The 23,029-nt window shown below is 39.8% G+C and overlaps 1 protein-coding gene across 1 annotated transcript; it reads right to left on the bottom strand.

Annotated features, from left to right (window-relative positions):
- Positions 1-643: 643 nt before the first annotated feature.
- Positions 644-18,082, bottom strand: tgm1l1 (transglutaminase 1 like 1). The gene is made up of 14 exons (XM_015010438.2): positions 17,918-18,082; positions 14,436-14,734; positions 14,145-14,336; positions 11,059-11,310; positions 7,965-8,083; positions 7,074-7,181; positions 6,808-6,985; positions 5,576-5,714; positions 4,741-4,933; positions 4,291-4,444; positions 3,726-4,010; positions 2,682-2,842; positions 2,422-2,558; positions 644-2,329 (listed from the first exon to the last, which is right to left on the bottom strand). Exons 2-14 carry the CDS (start codon positions 14,731-14,733, stop codon positions 2,185-2,187), a joined length of 2,361 nt encoding a protein of 786 aa, XP_014865924.2. The 5' UTR covers position 14,734; positions 17,918-18,082; the 3' UTR covers positions 644-2,184.
- Positions 18,083-23,029: the final 4,947 nt, after the last annotated feature.

Genomic DNA, 23,029 nt, shown 5'->3' with positions numbered 1-23,029 from the left:
AGAAAGGAAAGTGATATGTGATTAATAAAATGTTTTACAAATAAAAATAAGTGTGATGTTTATATGTAATCAGCCACACTAGTCAACACTTTGCATTTATCTCCATCAATGTTCCATTAAACCTGAATAGATTTAATAGATTTTCTGTCTATGTTAAGGAAAAGCATCCAAACATCATAATGACATCACCAAGTTTCACTGTGTGGATAGCGGGTGACGTTTTTCTAGCACAATTAGGGGTTGATCATAGAACAGATTAATCTAACAGATTATTGGTGTGCTCATTTTTTTAAAATAACCTCCTTTCTAAAATCTGTTAAAGCTTTGTTCTGTTAAATGTGTGCTTTGATGATGTAAAGACCAAAGCATTTGGGATTACATCAGCCTTCCTGACGATGAGATGCAGTTAAGGCGTGCCGTCTGTTTCAACTTGCACAGAAAGCCATACTCACTGTTGAGTAATCCTGTCATTATGTTGCTTTCTTTTTTTTTTTAAATCTGCAATGATGAAAGATGAATAATATAAAAAACGATCCAGCAAACAAAATGTTTTGCAAAAAATGTGCAAAGATGTTTCCTGGTAGAAGCATAGTTCCATCCCTCTAGTCTTGTTTAAAAGGCAAGAAGAAAAGGGGAAAAGGCCTTATCAAAGTTTTAGTGAACTTTATTATTGTCACAACAAAATGATACAAAACCTCCCAGATAGATAAAATAGATAAATAATATTAGTACAGACAGTTTTCTTCACATTGTACACTGAGTGCTGTAGTTCAAGAGGCCACAACAGGAAGACATTTTGAGAAATCAAGGATTCTGGATGCAAACTTACGTAAAAAGCAGATTCTTTTTTGTTTTGGTTTTTAGAATTATGCATGATCCAGTTCTCAGACAAAAAAAAAAAAAAGAAAAATCATCAGATATCACAAACCAATATGTTCACTCTTTGTTTAAGTTGATGTTTCTGCACAAGATTTACTGTTTGTACAAAAAGCTCATTCACAAATTGTTCTGGGGTAATGAATCTGATATTCTTTGATTTTCTCCTTTTGCTCAGCTTCTTTTTAAAATCCACTTGAAAAACCGAAGCCACTGGTCTAATCAGTAATAGCACTACTGAATCGCATTGTTCCTGTTCTGTGCAATCACACGCTAACACAGGGTTGACCTACCCCGTTTGGCATGTGTAAATTGGCACTGAGAGCTGTTAGGCCAATCACAAATCTTTTAAAACAAAAGCATTTTTGGCGCAATCTCAATTTATAGGAAAATAATCTAGGTGCAGAAAAAGGGAAGTAGCTCTGACTGCAGTAAATCTAAATGAAGACAAAGTTTTGAGATAAAGACCGATAGACTCAACCAAAGCCAGGTTCGTGCCCTTCCCTAATGAGAATCATATTGTTCTGCACTCCAGTCGTTGTGGTTTCTGTTTGAATGAGCAAGTTATCTGCAATGTGTGACAAAGATGTCGGTGTTATTGTAACCAGATGATGGAGAGGCACACAGGAAATCCAGAATATCTTCTGGAGGGGAAATGATTTGCAATTCAGCAGTCAAACAAAGGTTATCTACGGCTCTGACTTGGAACCTTTTAGTGAAAAATTCATCTTAAGCCTCGATTTCTCTGCCTTTGGTTAACTGTTTTAGTTTGTTTTTGTCTTTTAGCAGTTTAAAATGCTAAAGAAAAGAAAGTGTTAACAGACGTCTGAAAAAGAGCGTCAGTAATTTGCATACGTCTGTTTCTAGACCTGACGCGAGATTCTCCCTTCATTTGAGCCATGAGAAGTTCATTTTGTCGGTAACTTTCACATTAAGACATTCTAAATGAACAATACACAAGGACATTATTTACATAACCACAGAATGGCCCCACTGTGAACCTTCACAAGTTTTAGTTCAGTGTTTTACATTTCACTAAAATAGGCTTACATATTTAATACTTGTTAATCAAAGCCTCTGTTTTGTGTTGCATGTATTCAATGCCTTCTGCATGCACGAGAGAAGTGATAGCATTTATAATAGATAAATAAAAAATAGTAATAATAATAATAATACTGATAATGCTACAGTGGTTAATTGTCATTTCATTGTTCACAATGACAAAATTGTTTACATTTGTAGCAGTAAATAATAAATAGGACTGCTTAAGGTACAGGAACTTAGCACGCTTTGTAGAGTTAGAAATTCTCATTGTTCGTTAACCATGATGTCAGCTACTCCATGCACTTGTGTTAGCTGTTTACAGTCAAGTGACGCCACCAGTTTTCTGGGTCCAGGTTGGGTGGGGATGAAGTGCTCTGTCACTGTTACTGTAGCTTGGCCTCCGACATCACTGAGACACGCCAGGAGAAATCAAACGTTAGTCGAAAAAGGGACAAGGAACAGTAAAAAGAAAGAGATACAGAAAAAAAGAAGTTTTCTTACCCTATGACCACTTCATGGCCCTTCTGAAGGCCCAGGCCCTCCACCCTGAACACGACATCCTTCAGTACACGTGACAGCGGATTGGTGAAGGTAATCTTTGCTGACATCGCCTTACCAACCACAGCTTCACCCAGAGGCTGTTTTTTTTTAATGAAGTGGAAATGAATCAAAGAAAAGAAATTGAATTGAACAGTCAAACTGAATTTGTGTTTGCTATGCTTGATTTAAAAAAGAAATGCAAATACAAAATGAGATTGTACCGTAATCTGGAGGTCAGGCGTACGGAGCCTGAAGGTTGTCTGGTTGGCCAACACTTGCTTGGTTTCACTGACTCTTCCAGACAGTGTCAGCATCAGAGCAGCCTGGTCCACCAACTGGTTCTGGTAGTGCTGGTATGGCAATACCCATTCAATAATCTTCTCTGTGTGTGGAGAGGAAAATACATTTTTACCAACTGAACTCTCCCAAATTTCCAAAATTACATTTTTGTCAATACATATTTTTATCAGCTAACTCTATATGGTATCAGGAGATTTTTAGTAGCCCCTGTTAGCAAACTCTAAAGAGAAACTTGTATTGCAAACTATTTTGTCTGACCTAACAATGTACTATAATTGTATATCAACATTCTCTTGATCCTACAGTAACTTTTTCACTTTATCATTTTTGACCAACAGAAAATATTTTTACTATCTAGCATTGCTAGCTAACAGGACAAGAACATTTACAGAAACATTTTTGCAGCCCGTGCTCCAAGTCTTGACGTTGGACTGGACAATTATCTTTATTCTGTGACAATTTTATGAGGGTGAAATGAAACAGCAGAGGTCCGATGAGTTCTAATGTTGCTTAAAGTCTCTTTGACAACTAACGTTCTGCTCATAAGCTTGATTATTTATTCCTCTTTTTGTTAGTGTTATTTTCACATAAAGCCAGTTTTACACTTATTGCTACACACACCTTACATACACAGAACTTAGTGACATTCACAACCACATGATGAAACCCTTTTAATTTAGTTACATTTATCACTATAACATGCTTAACCCACATGCTCTACTCTGTTCTTGAAAGCTGAAATGATTTAGGCCTGTTTAGTACTTGGATAGGAAAACATCTTAGAATAGCTCATTAGTTGTTATTACACTGAAAAATGTGGCAGGACTTAATTATTATTACAACATAAAATCCCGGACAAGCCCCCAATTTTTTATTCTTTTTGCAGATTTGAAAAAAAAAATCACAACCATTAATTTGCACCACATTTTAACAAACAACATAAAAAAGAACTTTGAAAATCAGACCTTCATTGGGCAAAAGCTCCACGGGGATCTTGTCCTTCTTAATAGCGTTCTTCAGGACGCCAGTATAGTACATGACAGCCACCTGGCTGTGTAGAGTCGTCTGGCGGGGCTGTGAGCTCTGGTTTTTTACCACAATGCTCAGCTTGGCGTCGTTGCCCATCCTGGGCCCCTCGCCATCAATCTTCACCTCCACGCTCACATCCTCGGCTGCAGGAGTGCAGTAGACGTCTGGCTTGCTGCCATACCGACAAGCTGTCTCCACCGCAATGCGCTCCTCCTCAGACTCTGCCCGGGAAGCGAATAATTAGGAAAGTGAACAGGACCATGTAAATTTACACCAGAAATCGTACGCCCAAAAAAAGGCAGGCAGCGACACACATTTCCAGATTTTAAAATGCATGTGAAAAGTTGTGTAGTTTGGGAGGAATCTCTGGACAGGAAACAATTTCGTGAAAATGATAATTTCATGATAGCAAAAGATATTTCTGAAATTATTCTGTCCAGCGTTAGGGCACTGCTGTAATATTAAACTGATATGGTTCAAGTAAAACATTCTTTTTAGTACCTTCTGGATGTTTGTACAGGTGTGTGATGTCGTCGCGCTCATCAGAGCCCACTGCTTTGGTGCTGATGCAGTGCCCAACGGCTTTCTTCTCACTGTAGATCTGACCGAAAGTACCGTCAAGGTTCCTCTGCCAGTAGATTTTATCACTGTTCACCTGAGAGTCAAATACCAAAAAGGATTATCAGCTTTAACAATTGATGAAATGAGAAAACACTGTTTAATGCTCAGTTGTTTACAGCTTAGAGGCTCGAGATACTAATTACACTGTTTTTGATTCTATTAGATGATCCTTAAATCCTCTAAAGGAGATGTTTACTGGCATCTCCTTACCAACAGCACTAAATATTGGCTGTCAAATCGAAATAACAAGTTTCTCTAGGCAAAGAGATTATCTGCAAATCCTTAGAAGATTCTGTTTACAATCGGGATCTTGTGAAATAGTCTGCTTACCTCAGCAAAGACAAAAGGCGTGTCGTGTTTGAGGTAGACATGACCGGAGCGGATGGCATTGACAGAGGCTGGGCCACAGCGGAAGGTGCCCTGGCTCGTCTCTTGGGGTGTGGAGTCAACAGCCTGCCAGCCTCCGTTGCCAGGGGGGAGGTCTGGTCTGGCCATCCAGCAATCATTCCACACGTGGAAATTCCTACAGGCAAAAATGTTTGAGAGAGTACACTTAGCTCCGTCATTACGAAACAGAAGCGTTGTTATTTATAAAGTGGACTTTTCGTGCCTTTAGTTAATTTGACTGTTATAACGCAGGGGGTTTGGAAACAGGAGGTTTGATCACAGGTAAACCAAAGGTGATGTTTTGATCGACTTTCTTGCTTTCTTTCTAGTTGTTAGGGATGAAGGGTTTATTAAAAAGCAACTTTCTTCACAAAGAAAGTTGCATCAGAAACACCAGAACATAAAAATGTTGGGGATGCATTGACTGGATATCTGGTTGCTTCATGGCAAAAACAATCCTATTTTCTCCATAAATCATCTGTGGAGGAAAGGAAGGGAGATTTTTCTTGTTTTCCCCAAGGATTATTTTATATGTGGATGGGGAGATATTAGTAAATATCAAACAGAACATTGGATTCTGTGGGTCGAAACGAGCTGCAAATAACTAAAGCACATGACTACACTTAAGCATTCCAGAGTAAGGGGAGTGCTTTTGGAGAGGACCTAAATTTAAAGTCCGTTCCAGAGGTATGTATTTAGCAGCTGGCATTTTCACACATGTTCTTATGGTATGGACGTATGGAATGGTGGCCTGTCAGTGAAAGGCTCATTATCTTACCAGACAGAGTCACTGTTGAGGTGCTCAATTGGCTCCATGTTCTCGTCAAAGTAAACATCCGTAGTGAGGGACACGTCGGTGTCGTGGGCAGACTGGAAGTTGGTCACGCTACGGGCGGGTATGCCGAGGCACCGCAGGACTGAAAAATCAGAAGACAGAGAACGTGTCAAAAAGTGACGTTTGCGAGTACATTTTTGTAATTGATCTGAACCGAGTGCACAGAGTGTAATACCGGATGTAGTTTTTATATATTTCACAGAGTGAATTTTATTATTCTGGCTGAATGAAGGCAACACATGTAGCTCAGTTTGTGACAAAAGTAGCAGGTATGACAGGAATGCCAGTCTGTTGGATTTAGGCTATAGATGAGCTACGGCCTGCTCTCGGTGTCACGCGCTAAAGTCGGCGAGCTATCATGTGAAGTTCCCCGAATACACGCTCAGAGTTATAGAAAGAGCTCATCACAGGGCCTGGTTGAGATCAGAAAAAATATTTGGATTCTTAATCAAGTTGATTGTTTGAGCTGGTGGATTCGAGAAGACATTACTCAGGATCCTCTTTCGATTCTCCAGACTCCAAAAAAACTCGCACAGTCCGCTCCGTCCAGATGCCTTCAAACAACTTTCACCTTCCACTCTGGTTCAAACACTCCCTACACTCTCTTACACACATACTCCCACAAGCAGAGTTGAGTGATAACTAGTGATATTTACTCAGTTACATTTACTGGAGTCATTTCTTGTGGAAAAAAAACAAAACTTTTCTATATTGTACTTTTCATTTTTACTTGAGTAACTTTATTATGAAATGTCACTACGAACAAGCTTATCTCTTATCTTAACCAAATATCCGCCAGACACAGACACACACACATGCAGTTTTTGTTCAAGTTTTATACTGAAAGAAACTGATTTGGAAATTTGTTTTCTTTTGTCTGATTTTGTTATTTTGTAAAATTAATTTCATTTCAATTTTTAAAATACCAACGTTTCCACATAACTTTATACCTTCGTCCATCTGTTGATGTAATTTCTAAATATTAAATGATTAATGTTTGTTTTTTACCAAACACTTTTTTTGCTTTACTCTTACTTGAGACATTTATTGGACTTTTTGCTTTTACGTGAGTAAAAATATATTGAAAATATATAACTTTAGTACAATTTTTGGCCACTCTAGCCATCCTTGCCCACTTCTGTGGGCTTCTGTGTTATTTTTCTTCTCTCTCTCACCTGTTGTAGTGACACCAGAGAAGACCCAGCACTGGCCATATCTCACGGGAACTCCTGTGGAGGAGTGGTACTTCCTCAGGATCTCCACGCTGCTGCTCCACGCTGCAGGAGAGACGCCGTCAGAGTAGTTCCCTGACCAGTTCCCAACCAGGACTCCATAGTCGTCCTGGGCGTTTATCTGAAAACAAAATTTTATTTGCACTTTTTCCCCATTTGTTTTCATTTACATCCCATGTTCTCGTGTATATTGTATGCATTTTGCTCACCATGGCAGATACGACTCTGACCACATTGACCGGATCCCCTCGGCCGGACGGAGGCATGTCGCTCTTCTCCAAGATGAACAGACACGCGTCCAGGATTCCCTCATGAAACTAGCAAAAAGAATTGAAAAAGAAAAGCGAGATTAAATTTCAACAACTTGCATTTCCTGTTGAGTGACATATAACCAATCACACCGTATTATTAGAGTTTAATGTGGTAGATCAACAAAATGCAATGAAGTGAAGAAATTGTGAAGGTGGAGGAGAAGGAAGCAAAGTTTTTTAAAATCTTTACAGACAAAAATTTGAAAAGTACATCACCGACATAGTCCAACGAGGGAGAATACTGTTTTTCTTTAGCAGGGGACTGGATCCCCTGCTAAAGAAAGTCTGGGTCAGACTTAGAAAATCAGAGTAAACTGGAAAAGGTCCAGATCTAAATTGACTAAATTGTTTTCCAGTGATGTTCTCCACCCAGTCTGACTGAGCATGAGCTATGTCTCTGAAAATGTAAAGACCTGCAGCTATAATTTTAGCAAAATGAGGCTTGAAAAAGTTTTTGACATAAGGGGATTGAATACAAATTAACTCCACACTTCTCCTAAATTTTACTTGTTTACTTGTTAAAAAAAAGAGAGAAATGTGTTTTTTGTTACCTCTAAAAATTACTCTTAGCTGGAGTTGAAGTAGCTTTAATGCTACTTGTCCATACGCCATTCTGTTTCTCTCATACTTATCAGGTTCTGACAGACGAGCCTCTTGCTCTGTTTTGAGGGCCATGTGGAAAATCTCCAAAAATGTTCCACTTTATTTTAAAGCTACAGTAGATGGGAGAACCCTTACAGGTAGACAGCGCTGTGTAATCCTTCATAAAGACAAGCTTCTAGTCCGTACCTGCCCAAAGTTCCACGTGCGGGCTCCGATTTGCTTCTCTGTCCCGTAGTAAATCCTCCCAGTGTCATTCAGCACATACTCCTTCCTCTGCTCTTCGTCATCCAGGAACACGGTGTCCTCTAGAAAAATAAAACAAACACATGAGATATGAAGTTATTACTGTAGCTACAGGAAATGCAGCTGGCAGTTTTCAGATTTCCTCCAATCCGGTAGAATCAGTTTTGAGCGTTGCCCCGTTCGTGAAAACGACCCAAAATTTCCGGTTTTATCAACAACCAGTGACCAAACCGCTTAAGAATGTGACTTTTTCTCTCATTTTATTGGACCAAGTCCCCAAGGTCAGGAAACGGTTAAGAAACACAATGAATCCATGGACCTTGCAGTGTGGGGCCCTCTGTGGCTTATGGGAAACGGCCTGTTTGGACAGAAATCTGTGCCACAAATGTGGGCGTGGGCCACTTCACATGAGCAACTTCTTTTTCCAACTTTTATTTTCCTCCCTTGTTATCAGCTGTGTGATTAAACACGGGTGGAAAAAAGACAGAGAGAAAAAAGACTGAACAGTCACGGGAGACAACTGGGAGAAAAAGGGGAAGTTATGTTTAGGAGAGTAGAGAGGAGGGAAGGGCGGGGCAAGAGGGAGCAAAGAATAACCCAGTGTGTGTTCGGGACTTTTAAAGGAGAAAACATGCAGAGGTGAAAGTGCAGGATCTGTCAGTCGTGGCTGTTTCACTTCTTACAGAAAAAAAAAAAAAATTAAAATTCCCAGAATGTGGGAAGAAACGTCCAGGAGGATGTGAAGGAGGAGGCTCAAAAACAGGACTGAAAGGAGTGAGGTTCAGGTCAGCAGATAGCAAAAAAAAAAAGAATCAGGAAATACACATGGATGTGATAAAAAGCCAGGAATAAAGCAGGTTTTCCCCAGCTGCACGGATCACTCCGAACTCAGCCCCGTGGCATTTTATACAGTAATTGTTGGATTTGGACTTTTTTATGAGCACAAGGGAGAGCTTGGGTTTAGGAAGAAGAGATTGGAAGGGATAGAAGTGGATTGGGCTCGCCTCCAGAAGAAGCACAACCATAATGAAAGACAGCTTTTTATTCTTTTTATATCAAGCTCAGGTTTGTTTGGGGTTTTTTTTTTTAGTTTGCTCCACTGCACATGGTCTCCTCTCCTTCAAATATCCTGCACGGATCATTTGCCAAACCCATCCCGGTAAACAATGAAGCTCATTTTCTTTTCTTATCTGAGTAAAATAATAAGCGCTGCCTATGAGGAGATAAAACGAACTCTGACTTTCAACAGCACATAGCAATTCATCCAAGAGAGGCTGGGAGTTTTAGAGCCGTAGCTAAAGGGAGATTTAACACTGTGAAAGTGGGTTTCCACTCTACTGTCTTACAGTGGAGATGATGTGTTCAGGGGAATGTACAGAATGTACGTTTAATTTTGAAAACTAAAATTAAACAGCTAGTTTTCTTTCTTTTTTTTTTTTTTAACAATAATGGCTTTGTGTTTGTCTTTCTTCCATTAGGGCCAGATTTGTGTAACTAGTTGTCTTGTTGACAGATTCCTCCACCTGACCGCTGCATCTCTGCTGTCGCCCAGAGTTACCATGGTCTTCCTTTCGCTCTTACATCCCTTTTTCAAGACACTAGAAATATGTATGCCGCAGCAAAGGACTTGATATTTTCAATGCCCTTTTGGCAAACAGAATCTACGTTCTGGTTCTCCTTCTCGACTCAGTGAGAGGGAGGTGTTCAGAGAAAACCACATTATGAAGCGTCGCGTCATTAAACGCCTCAATTTAACAGCAGAAAATGGGAGGCTCATTGAAATTCTGGAATGAGTCGGAGAGCAAAATCGTTAATCTCCGATTGTCCTGCAGATGCCCGAAAGGCGGCAATAAAAAACACCCACACGGTACAAATGCGCTTTCCTCCTTCGCTCTGATTTAAAGGTGTGTTTACCGCGCTCGTCGCACCGACACACACACCGAACTCTCAATAAAACCGGCTAGCCTAAATTTAACAAGTGAAATATTTTAAGAGTAACCAGTGCTGACACACTGTGCCTCAGAGGAATTTCATCTAGACTAATGTAGACCAAAACAAGAATTCATCCGCACTGATGTTGTTGCGATGTGGATTTTCCGTCAGCCCCCACCACTTGGTACCCCTAAATAAAATCAAGCTGACGTCCCAATAAAAGGAATTTGTAAGCAAACTCCACCTGTGTGTAATTTAAGGTGAATGTAAGTGCAGCTTTTCCGTTGCAAGTCTTGAAGGTTTAGTGAAGAAAAAGCGTCACATAACACAGCAGACATGGCAGCGAGCAAATTGTGTGTCCATAATAAATTACATAAAGGTTTGTAACAGTAATGAGACAAATTGTGAATTTATTTTTTTTTTTTAATTCAAGGGATGTGGATGCTTTGCAAAGCACTTTAATTTCAGGCTCGTCCTGGATGAAGAGCATATTTTCCAAACTTGTTCCATTTTCATATCAGATTAATTGTACATGAGATTTGCTACGTTGTCTGTTGAGGAAACAGTCAGAGCGTGGCACATTGTGTAAATGTGACACCTTATGGTCTGTTTCTCCTCAAAAGCAAACTTGTTTCGATCTCAAACGCAGCCGCGCTTGAGAGACCCAACCAAGTGTGCCAAAAGTTTTGTGTCACAGCCAGGGGAGTTACATAACTCACATTCTTACTCACAGTCATGCTGCTGCTGCTGCTTGATGGACAGCAACACACACTTGGATTCTGCTAACCTTTCTCACTCGTCTGAAACACTATATCAGTACTCGGAGATTAAATGTCCAAACAGTCGACTATTTTCTTTAGGTATTTGCTGTCAGTCTGATTAAAATGTTCCTGTAGCACTGCAGAAATGATATACTAACAACACTATTCTAGAAAATTTTCCAGGCATGCAGCCTAAAGCTGCCTTTCATAGCCTTCCATGTTAGTCTCCTCTTATCATCTTGGACCAGCCCTTCTTTTCCTCCTCTCCTCCACATTTCTACCATACCTCCGTGTAAACCCTTTGCCCCCGCTCCTCCCTCCCTCCCTCACCGCCTACCGCTTACCTTCACACCAAGGGTTGAAGAGGATGACGATGTCCTTGCTGGGATTGTGAACTGTTGGCTCCTCGTCCTTCACCGACTGAGTCGTGACGGTGAGGCCGAACAGGCCGATCACAGCGTTGGCCGGGGAGTTCACGGACAGCTTGACCTTGTTGCAGGTCTGCTCTGTGACCTTGGCCTCCCAGCGCTCGTCCTCCAGGTGCTCCACCAGAGGAATGATGACATGGGTTCCTTTAGACACGATAGGCAAGGGACCTACGAGGCACAAGACCGAATGTATTTGGTTGGATACAGATTGGCTTATTTGGAAAAATAGCTGCATTTGTTCTGGTAGTTTAAAACTCTTCATAGTTGACAGTGCTGGCCACGTTTATTGACACCTACACGTCTCTAAGATGTGTAAAAAGCATTAAAATCAATTCATATTTTATTGTAGCAGCATAATTTCACTCAATCTTAGTCTTATTCCACGAAAGAAAGACAAAGACTGCTACAGTCCCAATGGAGATTAACAAAATCTACATTTGCATTTGTGATGGTTGGACAGAAAAGTTTATTTTTTCTGGAATTGCTTCCAAACATTCAGTTTGGATGTACTATCATAGTCAATAAATTAAAACATAATTGAAAAGTGAATTCATTTCTGTAGCTCAACCCATCGTGGGAAACACACAGACTGAAGTGTTCAAGCCTTCGTTTCTATCAATCACGTTTATTTTCCACTTCCAGCAGATGAAAACAAGACAGTTAAGATTAGAATATTACACCAGATCAATAAAAAAACATTTTAGATAAATATGGCCCAATGAAAGGCGTATTTAATACCTGCTTAAAGGTTATTATTTTATAAGCTACTTTTAATCTTATAAACAAACCTCAAGGGATTGCATCTTCTGAAATATGATTGTGTCTAGCATCTAATGGTTGCTGTGGAGATTTGGTGACTCCACCGAATGGTATTCTGCTGCATGTCTCTCACCATTCTGATGGTCTGCTTTAGGTTCAAATGGTTCATGGCGTTCTGCCAGTTCTGTTGTGAAATATTTACCATATATGAAAATGAGCCCATTTTTCTCGTCTCACAATTTCGCTTAAGACGCTTTCTTTCTTTTTTTTTTTCACTTCCCTTTGAGATTGCAGCCAAATTTCTCCTTTTGATAAAATACAATAAACTGCAGCACAGAAGAGACAGATAAAAGCAGCTTCAAGTTGGAAAAAATAAATGTAACAGTCAGGTTATTATCTGCTTTATAACTGTAAACTCCAAACCACCATCTGCATCCCAGCCTCCCTCAGCTGTGCGCAATTTTTCTAAGCAAACAAACCTTTAAGCCTGGAACTCCTCCAAGGCATTTTTTTTTTCCATTTGGAAAACAAAGCACAAGTGTTTGTGTTTCAAAAGCTGTTTAAAGTTTTAGTTTTTTTTTAACATGACCTGGATTTTTTTCTTATTGGCCACAAAACACAACCTCACTAACTACTCTGAAACACTCTGAATGCTTAACATTAAAGCCTCAACTCTGTTAAACTCGGCTGGGGGATCATATTCATTTGACTCTTGCGTTAACTTTATGGAGAAGCCATTGTTCCCCATCTGACTGCATCCAGGACTCCTTGCCCTTCCTCTCCTCCCAATGAATATTTACGCAAAAAAGGAAATCTAATAGAAAACACGATGTCTTAGCTAAAGAAACAACTTGGTCCGCAAAAGAAAAAAAAAGTTCAACCTTTGTCCAGTTGCCCAGAATTTAGAAACTCGAGCCAAGTCAACCACTTGCTGTAAAAACATCCCCTTCGAATGCAACTGAGAAAATCACGGTAGTTACCTAAGCCGTGGTTGACAGCAAACCAGTGCTGCGCAGTGATGTAATGGCAGTTTATTTCAGAGTGCGTACTATGAGGACGGTGAATTCCAGAGGGAGGGTGTCTGGTGTCCTGAGGTCTGGAAACTGTTAACTCAGAGGAATGGTTGGGTGGAATCCAAATGCTGTGCCGCAGCTCTGGTTCGATTGCAGCTCAGCATGCATGTGGTAGTTATACATAGTGACCACACTTTACGTTAGCTGGGCTCACTGACAGTATACGTTCACATGCAGATAATACTGGTCACACATGCAATAGAAACACTATTTTTTTACAGTGTTTTTTTTTTTTCTTTAACTTTGCATTGTTTTTGTCATCAGCAGTCCCATTTCTGTGCTGCTACCACCCACTCTGTTCCACAAACTAGTGCACAATTATGGTCAAATTTCAAGTGCAACAGCTATGACATTTTAGTAAACTGTGGTAGAGGACTGGCTGTGTTTGTTTCATGGGGTTGTTTTAAGTAAAACCCACTCATCTAAGAGAAAAATGTCCCCTCCCGACCCGAAACACTGCCACTCGTCACTGGTTTCTGAACTTCCCGGTTGAGAGAACCAGTCACGCCGCATTGAAAACAAGATCTCTAATAGCACTGGGGTTCCTCAAGGTTGTGTGTTCAGTCCACTGCTTTTCACACGACTGCATCCACTCACAAGAGAAATGAGCATCTGCAAAATCAATCGATTTTACAGCAGCTGAACTCATTTGTGGAGGTAATGAAGATAAGACCAAACATTGAGGCCAAATCGCTTGGCGATCAACAGGAACAAAACAAAGATGTTCAACGACTTCCAAACTCACAATCACCAGCCCCTCAAGCCATACAGAGGACAGAATTTAGATGTGCATTTGTTTGAGATGCTGAAGAGGAGAAGAGGCGTTTACAGAAGATAACGATGGCAGCAAAGAAGAATAATTTCACTGCTTTCACCTTCTCCTGCAGGAACAGGTTTTTTTCCAGAGACTCTTCTCTCCCTCTCTATAAACTGCTGCCTTCAGGCAAAGCAGCAGACTGCTGCTCAGCTTTCTGCCCCACTGAGCTGTAGTTACATTTTTATAACTTTACATTATTGTCCTTATTTAAGGACACAGGACTCTGCTGAGGAAGGAGCTATCAAAGCTGGGACCACTGTGCCAATAAGTTTGGGAATAGGAACCAGAGAGATTCAGACTATACCTTGGAAACCCCACTGCAGTAATATTTCTTCATGTTTTGTTTTTTCTACCTGTTTTCAGCTCCAAGTGCATTTTATCTGTGTCAGGACTGAAAGGCCTGTTGAACTCTATCTCCATCTGGAAGGCCTGTCCTCTACGGATGATCAGCTCGTCCCCGTGGTACAGATCGGTGTGATGCTCCGTCCTGTTCGGACCACTCTTGGAGCTCAGGAGGTCCACTGAGCACACGGAGAGCTTGACGTCTGAGAGATAACAGGCGGATGAGAGGTTAAAAACATTTATTTAGTTGAGTCTGGTTTTGCTCGATTGTTTCAGAATGCCGAACGAGACTTTGATTCTACCTCCAAATTCCTTCATTTCTCCATTCTCAGGCTTTGGCTTGGCGGGCTCGGGCATCGTGATCGGGGACGGGGTCGGGGGCTTGGTGAACTCCACCTTATCCGTGATATCGTAAGACTCGCTGTTTTGACGCTTGCAGCAGCACGGGCAGATCTTCCTGAACCAGCGACGGCAGCCTCTCTCCTCCTGCTTCTTCCCCACTTCGCTCTGAATGGTCAGCTCCACCCGAATGGGCGGGGCCGCTCCGGGGAAACGCCCGATTTCCGACGAGCTTCGAACTGTCAATCGCTCACCTGGCATTCTGAAAAAAATTAATACATTTTTCTTTTTAAAAATTGGTATTTTATTTCCAGACAAAAACAAACACTTGATTAAAACTAACTGAACACACAACTGCAACCCAGATCTGTAATGCCTGATTTTTTGTTAAACAGCAGTCGTCTAACTCAAACTTTACCAACCCTACTCATAACCCTGTAATGAAGAAATCTAAAAAGGAGGCTTGTTTGCGTTTCTCCAAAAACAAACCAGAAAAGAGTTAGGATTGGAGACATTTTGTTGCAGTACATTTCATTCCACCTCTGCAGCACTTTGCGTGATTAAGCCAACATCTGTCAAGCTCTCTCCCTCGCTCTCTCTTTCTCTCTCTATTTTCACATTATGAAAAGGTCAAATGTCTTTTTTTCCATCTTTTCCCACAATTACTTCGCATCCAAATCAGACTCTCAGGCATTCCTGAGGCATTAAGAGAGATTTTGCAGACCTTGTTGCGTACACTCCCTGTGTGATCTACCATAATTCTTACGAGCAGCTGGATTTCATTTGCCGCACACCCCGCCTGCACATAAACATAAACTGCAAAGTAATGTAGTTTGCGCGATCACGTCTTTTAGTGTGCCTGCAAACTATCGTTAGTTTAGATTCATTTGGAGAAGATTTATCTTGCTGTCATACCCCAGATTTTAAGCAAAGTCAAACTAGTCAAAGACACCAGAACTGCACTTAAAAAAAAAAACATTTTCATTTAATTCTCTCTATATAACAAAAACCATCCAGACTTTACAAAGTTGTAAAAATTATTTACATCTAATTTTGAGCAGATGTAAGCAGTGAACCGAGTCGACTGCATCATTAGTCATTAAACAAAACCTAAGCTAATTTGTAAAATAAAAAAATAAACAGAATAAATGGATGCTTCCATAGGATTTAAGGAGGGATAGTAGCCTGGCACTTTCAGTAAGATGATTAACTTAGAAAATCATAACGTCTTAACAGTTTATTGAACTGAAATAAGAGGTTCTGTCAAAAGAAAACAAAGTCAGAAAAATATTAGGATTGACTTTAGAGAGAGAGATGGTGCAGCGTCTAAAGATCTGGACTTTTACTGCGCGAAGAACTTTCTATTTTCTGATTTTCATTCTGCATCAATGTTGTTATACTCACCACTTTTCCTCCATGATAAACTCTGGATATATTTTGTGACAGTACTTCAAACACCCTATATTGCCCAGGCATTACTTAGAGCAATTAGCCTAAGGTTTTCTTAGAACTTTGTGCGATTTGCTCTTGCTTCTGCGGCAGCTACGTTTTCCATCTCCAGTGTACGAACAGCATGCCTCTCTTTTTGAAAGGTAGTGCTTCACTAACTCAATTGCTACCGCCAAGTCACGGCTGATTTGTTACAACTCAATGTAAAGCTTAATGTTTCATGCATGCTAAGGAATTACAAATATGGTGGCTAACTCTCTGCTTTGTTTCCAACTTTCAAACGCAATGACTTCATCTAAGCATCGAAGGTGTACATATTTGCTTTGGTAATGTTTAAACTCCCCCCCCGCTTGTAGACATGAACCTTTTGGCTTCAACACAACACATCTGGCTCTTAGAGAGATAATTAAATTTTTATTATAATTTTTTTTTAAATATCCTGAATACTTTCATGTGTTGCGTTGCTTTGCTTTTCATGCGTTTATGAAAATCCCTCCAAACTAGCCAACCAAAGGTCAGTCTTTAATCGAAGACATGTGATTTCCTGAGATGCCTCTTGAACAATAATTATCTGTCTTCATATGTTATCATTTAAAGCGTTTCTGGGATGCCTACCTCCAGACAAGAGGCCACCGTTTGGCACACTTCCAGCTAAAGACCAAATCTGTGTTTAAACAGACAAATCCACTGATAGCCTCCACTTACATGTCTCAGGGCTTTCTTATTGATTTCTGTGTTTAAATATTTGTATCGAGTGTTTCTGAGATATCTTGGCAGGCTGATTTGGGAAAAGGCCAGTGGTAGTGAAGCTATGTAGCGGAGGCCAAAGGTCAAATACATATATGTATGTGTGGGTGGGTGTGTGTGTGTGTGTGTGTGTGTGTCCGTGTGTGTGTGTATCTGAGTTCTTCTGCTGATCAGACAGCAGCTCTCTTCCTCCACTGCTTTCCACATCAAATGAACATTCACAAAACATTTATGCAAAATGTGGAAAATTATCTCCTACTCATAACAGTAAAATAAACCACAAAAATCTACAACAAAAGTTGATGTACTTGACAGTGTTGATCTTTTTTTTAAATACTTTAACGTTCCTGCTTACACTGTGGGAATCAGCTGAGTCTGAAATGAAGCGGTCTTCATCCTTTTGTCCTCCCATTCAACTCCATATATTGTTAATAATGACAGATGACTGGACCTGAGTGCTTGGTGATGTGAAGCGTACATGCAAAGCATCTATTGGCATTGTCATGTCATTTCAGTAGTTCGTATGTATGATTTTCCACCTTTTTTATGATGAGTACTAAGTCACTGGGCGATACGTTTTCCAACTACCATCAAAAGTTGGACTCTTTCCTGCATTTATGGAGTAAAATTCTGATCATTCCTAGTTGAAACATTCAAAAGGAAGGCCTTCCTTTTCACCAACCCAACCCTAAAGATGCTGTGAGCTGAAGGTGAAAGTTGCATTAGATAGATAGATTATGTTACTTTCAAGAAAGTGAATTTTAATCAGAAAATTTTTAAGAACTAACAGCCTATGATAATTACAAAATGAAAAACATCATCAACATGTTTATTTTGTTGTAAAGTATACAAATGAAATTCTTAATTTTGGGTACAAAATCGCTCCTGTTTTCAAAAACTTGCCCTAAAATGTATGGATGTTGAATTCAAAACGTGCTACGAACAATACTCCATCTTAAAAATAAAATAAAATAAAATTGAAGGGGAAGGCGCTGCTCGCTGGCTACAACCCAAAAAGTGATGATAAGACTTTAACCAACGACTTTCAAACTGAATTTGGAAAGTGAAGAGAGCAGAAAATTAGTCTGAACACATTGACCGCAGTGAAGTTAGTTTCCATCCTCTGGCATCACACATTATCTTAGATTTTACGTTCTTACAGGACACCAGAATAAAGCTTCGTTTGAACATAAAACAGAATATATATATAAAAAAAACATCAATAAAAAGAGGTTGAATCGAATCTGACCTGGCTGGATTCTTCTTCGTATCAGCGGTGAAAACTTCTTATTCCTCCTGGGTGTCAACGCGGCGCTCTGTTAAAGTTTTGCTGCAAACTTTTTTGTCGTGACGTGCGCAGCTCTCGTGTTGAACTTTTTCATGTCCAAGAAGGAGCAGCAGCTGTACTTAAAGCGAGTACACGCCCCTCCGCCTCAATGCTGAGCCCCACCCTGAGGTGCTGTGGAAGTTACCCCACCCCCCGGGCCGGGAGGTCCCGGTCCAGTAAGCAAGATTTGGTAAGCGATGCGTCAAAGAGGGCGAGTGCGCGCTCGTGGTGAGCGATGAGCAGCTCGAGCGCGAACACGCTAATATGTGTGAGTGTGTCAAAGCGACAGGATTATGCAATAACTTTATAATAAAGCAGAGGGAAAACTGGAGAACGGGCAGATAAAAGCTGATTTGTGTGACCAGTTGACCTTTAGAAACCAAGATTCAGTACTACCTTCTTTTTTGGGGGGAAACACTTGATTACATAAGAAAAAGAGAAGGAAAAAAGGAGCAACTTCCCCTTTCACTTCTCCTCTATTTATTAGCCAACAGAAAACTTCCAAGCAAAATCCCATGGTGACCCTTAATCTATTTAGGGTCACGATGTGGGTTTTTGATATGAGCTAGGTGGCTCACTGCCCAGGGTGGCATATTATCAGGGTTGGCTGCACATCACATAAGCTGATATTTGATCTGAAGCTGGAGCTTCACTGCTAAAGGGCCTTCCCTGTTTGTTTTCTTTTAGCAATCTGAACTTATATTTTGTCTCGGTAACAACAGAAAAATAAAATGAAAATTCACTGGCTAAACTTAGCTAACTTAGCTAAAAAATAATTTTAAAAAGTAAATATTCTTTCATTAAATGCAAGCTGCTATTTACAACCCATTGAAGAACCTTGACTTAAGATGAGCTACAACATTTCAATAAAATGCTTTTGAACTTAAATTTGACAATAGCTAAAACCATGAGATCTTGTACAATAACATGAAAAGTTATTATGAACCAAATAAAGTACTGTCCTGTGTGGTATCAACCAAATCTTTACTCCACCACATAATGTGATGATTTGACAACCAACCCTGGAACAAAACATTGATGGAAAGTTGGAAAACTTCCTAAACAAGGATTGGAAACTTACATCAGACAATCTAGGGTGAGTCTTTGTGAGAAAACTCAGCAGTACGTTTGTGGTTTTTCTAAATCACATCATGACATCATGTGAACTGCAGTGACTTAGGCAATTCACTCCTGGATGTCTGCTGACTCCCACCTTAGTCCGACACTCTGCTTGACAGGAGGAAAGTCATTTTCCAAGAACAGATTCATTTTGCATGTTTATCTTGGCATCACGCTGTGATAATAGTAAAAAAAAAAAACAAGAATCAACACTGTTGCCTAACTCTACAATCGACTCCTGAGGCTTTAATCAATGAATTAAGTTTATTTGTATAGTACATCTCAGCAACAAGGCAGTTCAAAGTGCTTTACATAATGGAAACATAAAAACATCATAACCACATCATGCAGTGCACATCAGTGACAGACATTGCATTTTGTCAAGTACCAATTGATACACATCAGATATGTTGGTCAATGTTTCAGTTATTATGGCTCAAAAGCAAATTTAAACAGGTGGGGGTTTTAGCTTTGAGTTAAAGAAACTCGGTGTTCAGGTGACCTGAGAGGCACGACAGGTTGATACAAGAACAGCAGATCTTTAATGCAGTTTGGTGCTGACCTGTTCAGTAATTTATAAATTAATAGAAGTATTTTTAAAGTCTGTTCTCTGAGCAATAAGGAGCCAGACTTTAGAACTGGGCGATGTAGCTCAGACACTGGAAAATGTCGGGATTAAAGATGGCTGAACGTTAAAACCACTACAATGCAGTGTAACTTTTACACAGTGTGTTGGAAATGTAAAATTGGATGGATGGATGGATGGATGGATGGATGGATGGATGGATGGATGGATGGATGGATGGATGGATGGATGGATGGATGGATGGATGGATGGATGGATGGATGGATGGATGGATGGATGGATGGATGGATGGATAAGTTCAATATAGTCATTCTGTTCATATTAACCATATTAACTATAAAGACAATGTTCAAAATGAACTTTGTTATGTAAAACTGCGTAAAGTACAATTATAGATTAATTCATTGATTTTGGGAGTTTTATTTTTTTTTTTATTTTTTTTTTTTTGGTTTTACCAGAAGATATACTGTACAACCTTCATTAAGAATGTTTTTGATATGTACTATTTTTGATGAATCTCTAAATTAAAAATGCTCACCTCAAAACCAAACTTACCTTTGAATGCTAAAACTGAAACAGCTGATTATTTCTATATTTGCACAAAGGCTCATGGAAATCAGCCTTATTCTTTTTATCAAAGCTTAAAATGTGACAAAGCAAACAAAAAGGCATTATTCTAATTTACCAATTGCCCGTTTGCAAAATTTAGGCAATTTTAAGCAGAGATGTGTGAGCTTAATATTCACTACTAGACAGCTGGCTAGCTTTGGGACAAAAAGAATCATTCTTACTTGCAGTGAAGGCACTATTTGAACTGCTTTTTGTTGTTTCTAAAAGAACATTCCTATAATTTTAATTGGGCGTGCCATCTTTGATTTTCCTATCTACTTTTATATGACTCAATGCTGTGACGTCAAGAGCTGTGGATGATTACAGTAGTGTGAGGAAATATGCGTATGCATCTGCTCAGTTTTGTCGATTGCAGCATTCATTCACGGCTTACTTTACACAAACTGATTCATCCGCTGCCGCTGCTGTTGCTACGGAGACGAACACAAACAGAGGAAGGCAAAGGGAGCTTTGCGGGTGTGCAAATGATTTATCTGGGACAAGGGTATCCGCTCGCAACGTCCTGTGTTTGTGATTAAAAACTACTCTGCTTTTGCATAAAGTTGTTCCATTAATAAAAAGTGTTTTTGTTTGTTTGTCTTTTTTGTTGTTTTCTGTAAAGCTAAGAAAACCACAGTCGGTTAAAAAGCTTTACATGCATTTGCACTCAACCCTCCACCGCCAGTCCAAGTATAGTTTACTACAGTTACCGCTGCAAGTCTTTTTTTGTGGTATTAAAATGTTCAAGTAATTTTTTTTCTGGCAGTAAGTATATAAAAACCGCTTTGATTTGATTGATAAAGTAATATTTGAGCATACTGTTGTCTTGACAGTTCTATTTATTCGTCCCGCTGAAATCTAGAGGGCCACATAAAAAAATATGGTGGGCCGGATTTGGCCCCCAGGCCTCGGGTTTGACACATTAGGATTGCAGCTGAACCTTTACTCTTTCAATTTTAGATGGAGCTGTGTGAGAGTTTCAAAGCTTAGGGACGTTGTCTTGAAATCTAACCCTGCTTTAAACCTCTCTAAAACTTTAGTCATATTGTCTGTTTTGTTCTTTGCTTTTACTGATGATTGGTTGTTTACTATCGGTTTATATTAAACCGCTGAGGATTTCATAGAAAAGCTCTATTTATAGAGACTCAGTCACTATGTAATTAGGGTAACGGTTTACTACCAACTCAATCAGATACATTTGATCTATTTTAGGGCACCAGAGTAAAGAGAGTGAATCCAAATGAACACCATTTGCGAAAATACGACTTTGGTTTGGTTTGTCACATAAAATCCACCCCTCCACCAACCCGTCGCCAAATAAACAACAAAGCTTGTGGTTTGAATGTAGGAGTATGAAAAAGTTGTGCCTTGAAAAATATGACTTTTTCAAGGCACAAGGTTATAAATGGTTTTTGTGTTTAAAGCTCCTCGAGGGAACTTTATCTCAACTTCGGTCATCTCAAAATATGCACTGCCACTGCTTGAGGCGTTGACTTCGGCTCCATAAAACATGCAAACATCCAGACAAGCCGAGACAAATAGCTCTAATTCGACCCCAGCGGCGTGACTTTCTTTATCGCCTTGTAGTGTACACCATAGATACACGTTCACATCTGATGCCGCACTGCGAAGACACGATGGAACTGAGGCTTTTGTTTTGTTTTGTAGTTCCTCTCTTGCACCTCTTTCTCGCCTTGCTTTTTCATCTTTCTCGCATCCACCCTCTTGGTCATGGGCTCAGCAGCAGCTGACTTCCTGTGTGTTTGCTCTACTGCCCCACACACCCATCCTGAAAGAGATTCTAGCCCGTAGCAGCGTGAACTAAGTCATGAGAGCGAGATGAGGTTAAAAAGAGGACAGTTTCTGATGAAGTGTTTCCGCCTCAGTTTGGGTTGATGTTCTCTACTTGGCGATTTGATCCCACACGAGACAGAGAGTGGATGAAAGAAAATCGACATCACATCGTTTTTGAGGCGTGTGCATAATAAAAACAGAAGTGTTTGTCCTTTTGGTTTCTTTAAAGACGTTTTTTTTGTCGAATCGAGATCCCTCTCTGTCAGTTTACCTCAGATGGAATCAGAGAAAACAAAAGAGTTTTATGATATGCAGAGAACTAAGCAAAGGTTTTTATGCCTGTAGCACCTTTTCTTTACATTTTGCTAAATTGCAGCTACAGACAGTAGTGTAGTTTATAGCTGGCAGAGGGAAGCTGGCTGAGAGTAACACATGGTGTTTACAAGTGTGAACAATAATCCAAAACACTTTGTGTATTTTTGTAAGCTTACCTCTAAACCAATATTTTATAAAAAAAAATAATAATAATAATAAAAATGCTGAAATTACACCTCCAGTTTTGAGATGATTTTCATATATCTCGATGCTGAAATTGCACAGATGAATTTTAGCATCTAGATATGAAGAGATCTACTCCAAAAGTAAACCAAAAGGTTTCTTTAATTGCTTAGATCAAATATTGATCATGCTTTTGTCCAGTCTGACTAAGAATGCTCGACAACAACAAAGTTTCTTCCTGGATTGCCTTTTATTTAAAGTAACATCCTGCCATCAACTCTGACCAGCTTCAGTTTCTCTGCTGAGAAAAGTCCATCGCTCCTAAGAACGCCCGCAAACGGCAGGATGGAAAGATCATTGTTGTGATGAGGCCAATTTCAAGGCATCAAATCACAAATTTCTTTTGAGTCACAATTGCTTTAAACAGC

The sequence above is a fragment of the Poecilia mexicana genome, unplaced genomic scaffold (assembly GCF_051168715.1).
Source record: "Poecilia mexicana isolate PSO_F unplaced genomic scaffold, ASM5116871v1 scaffold_17, whole genome shotgun sequence".
Lineage (NCBI taxonomy): Eukaryota > Metazoa > Chordata > Actinopteri > Cyprinodontiformes > Poeciliidae > Poecilia > Poecilia mexicana.
This window is presented reverse-complemented; position numbering and strand designations above follow the sequence as displayed.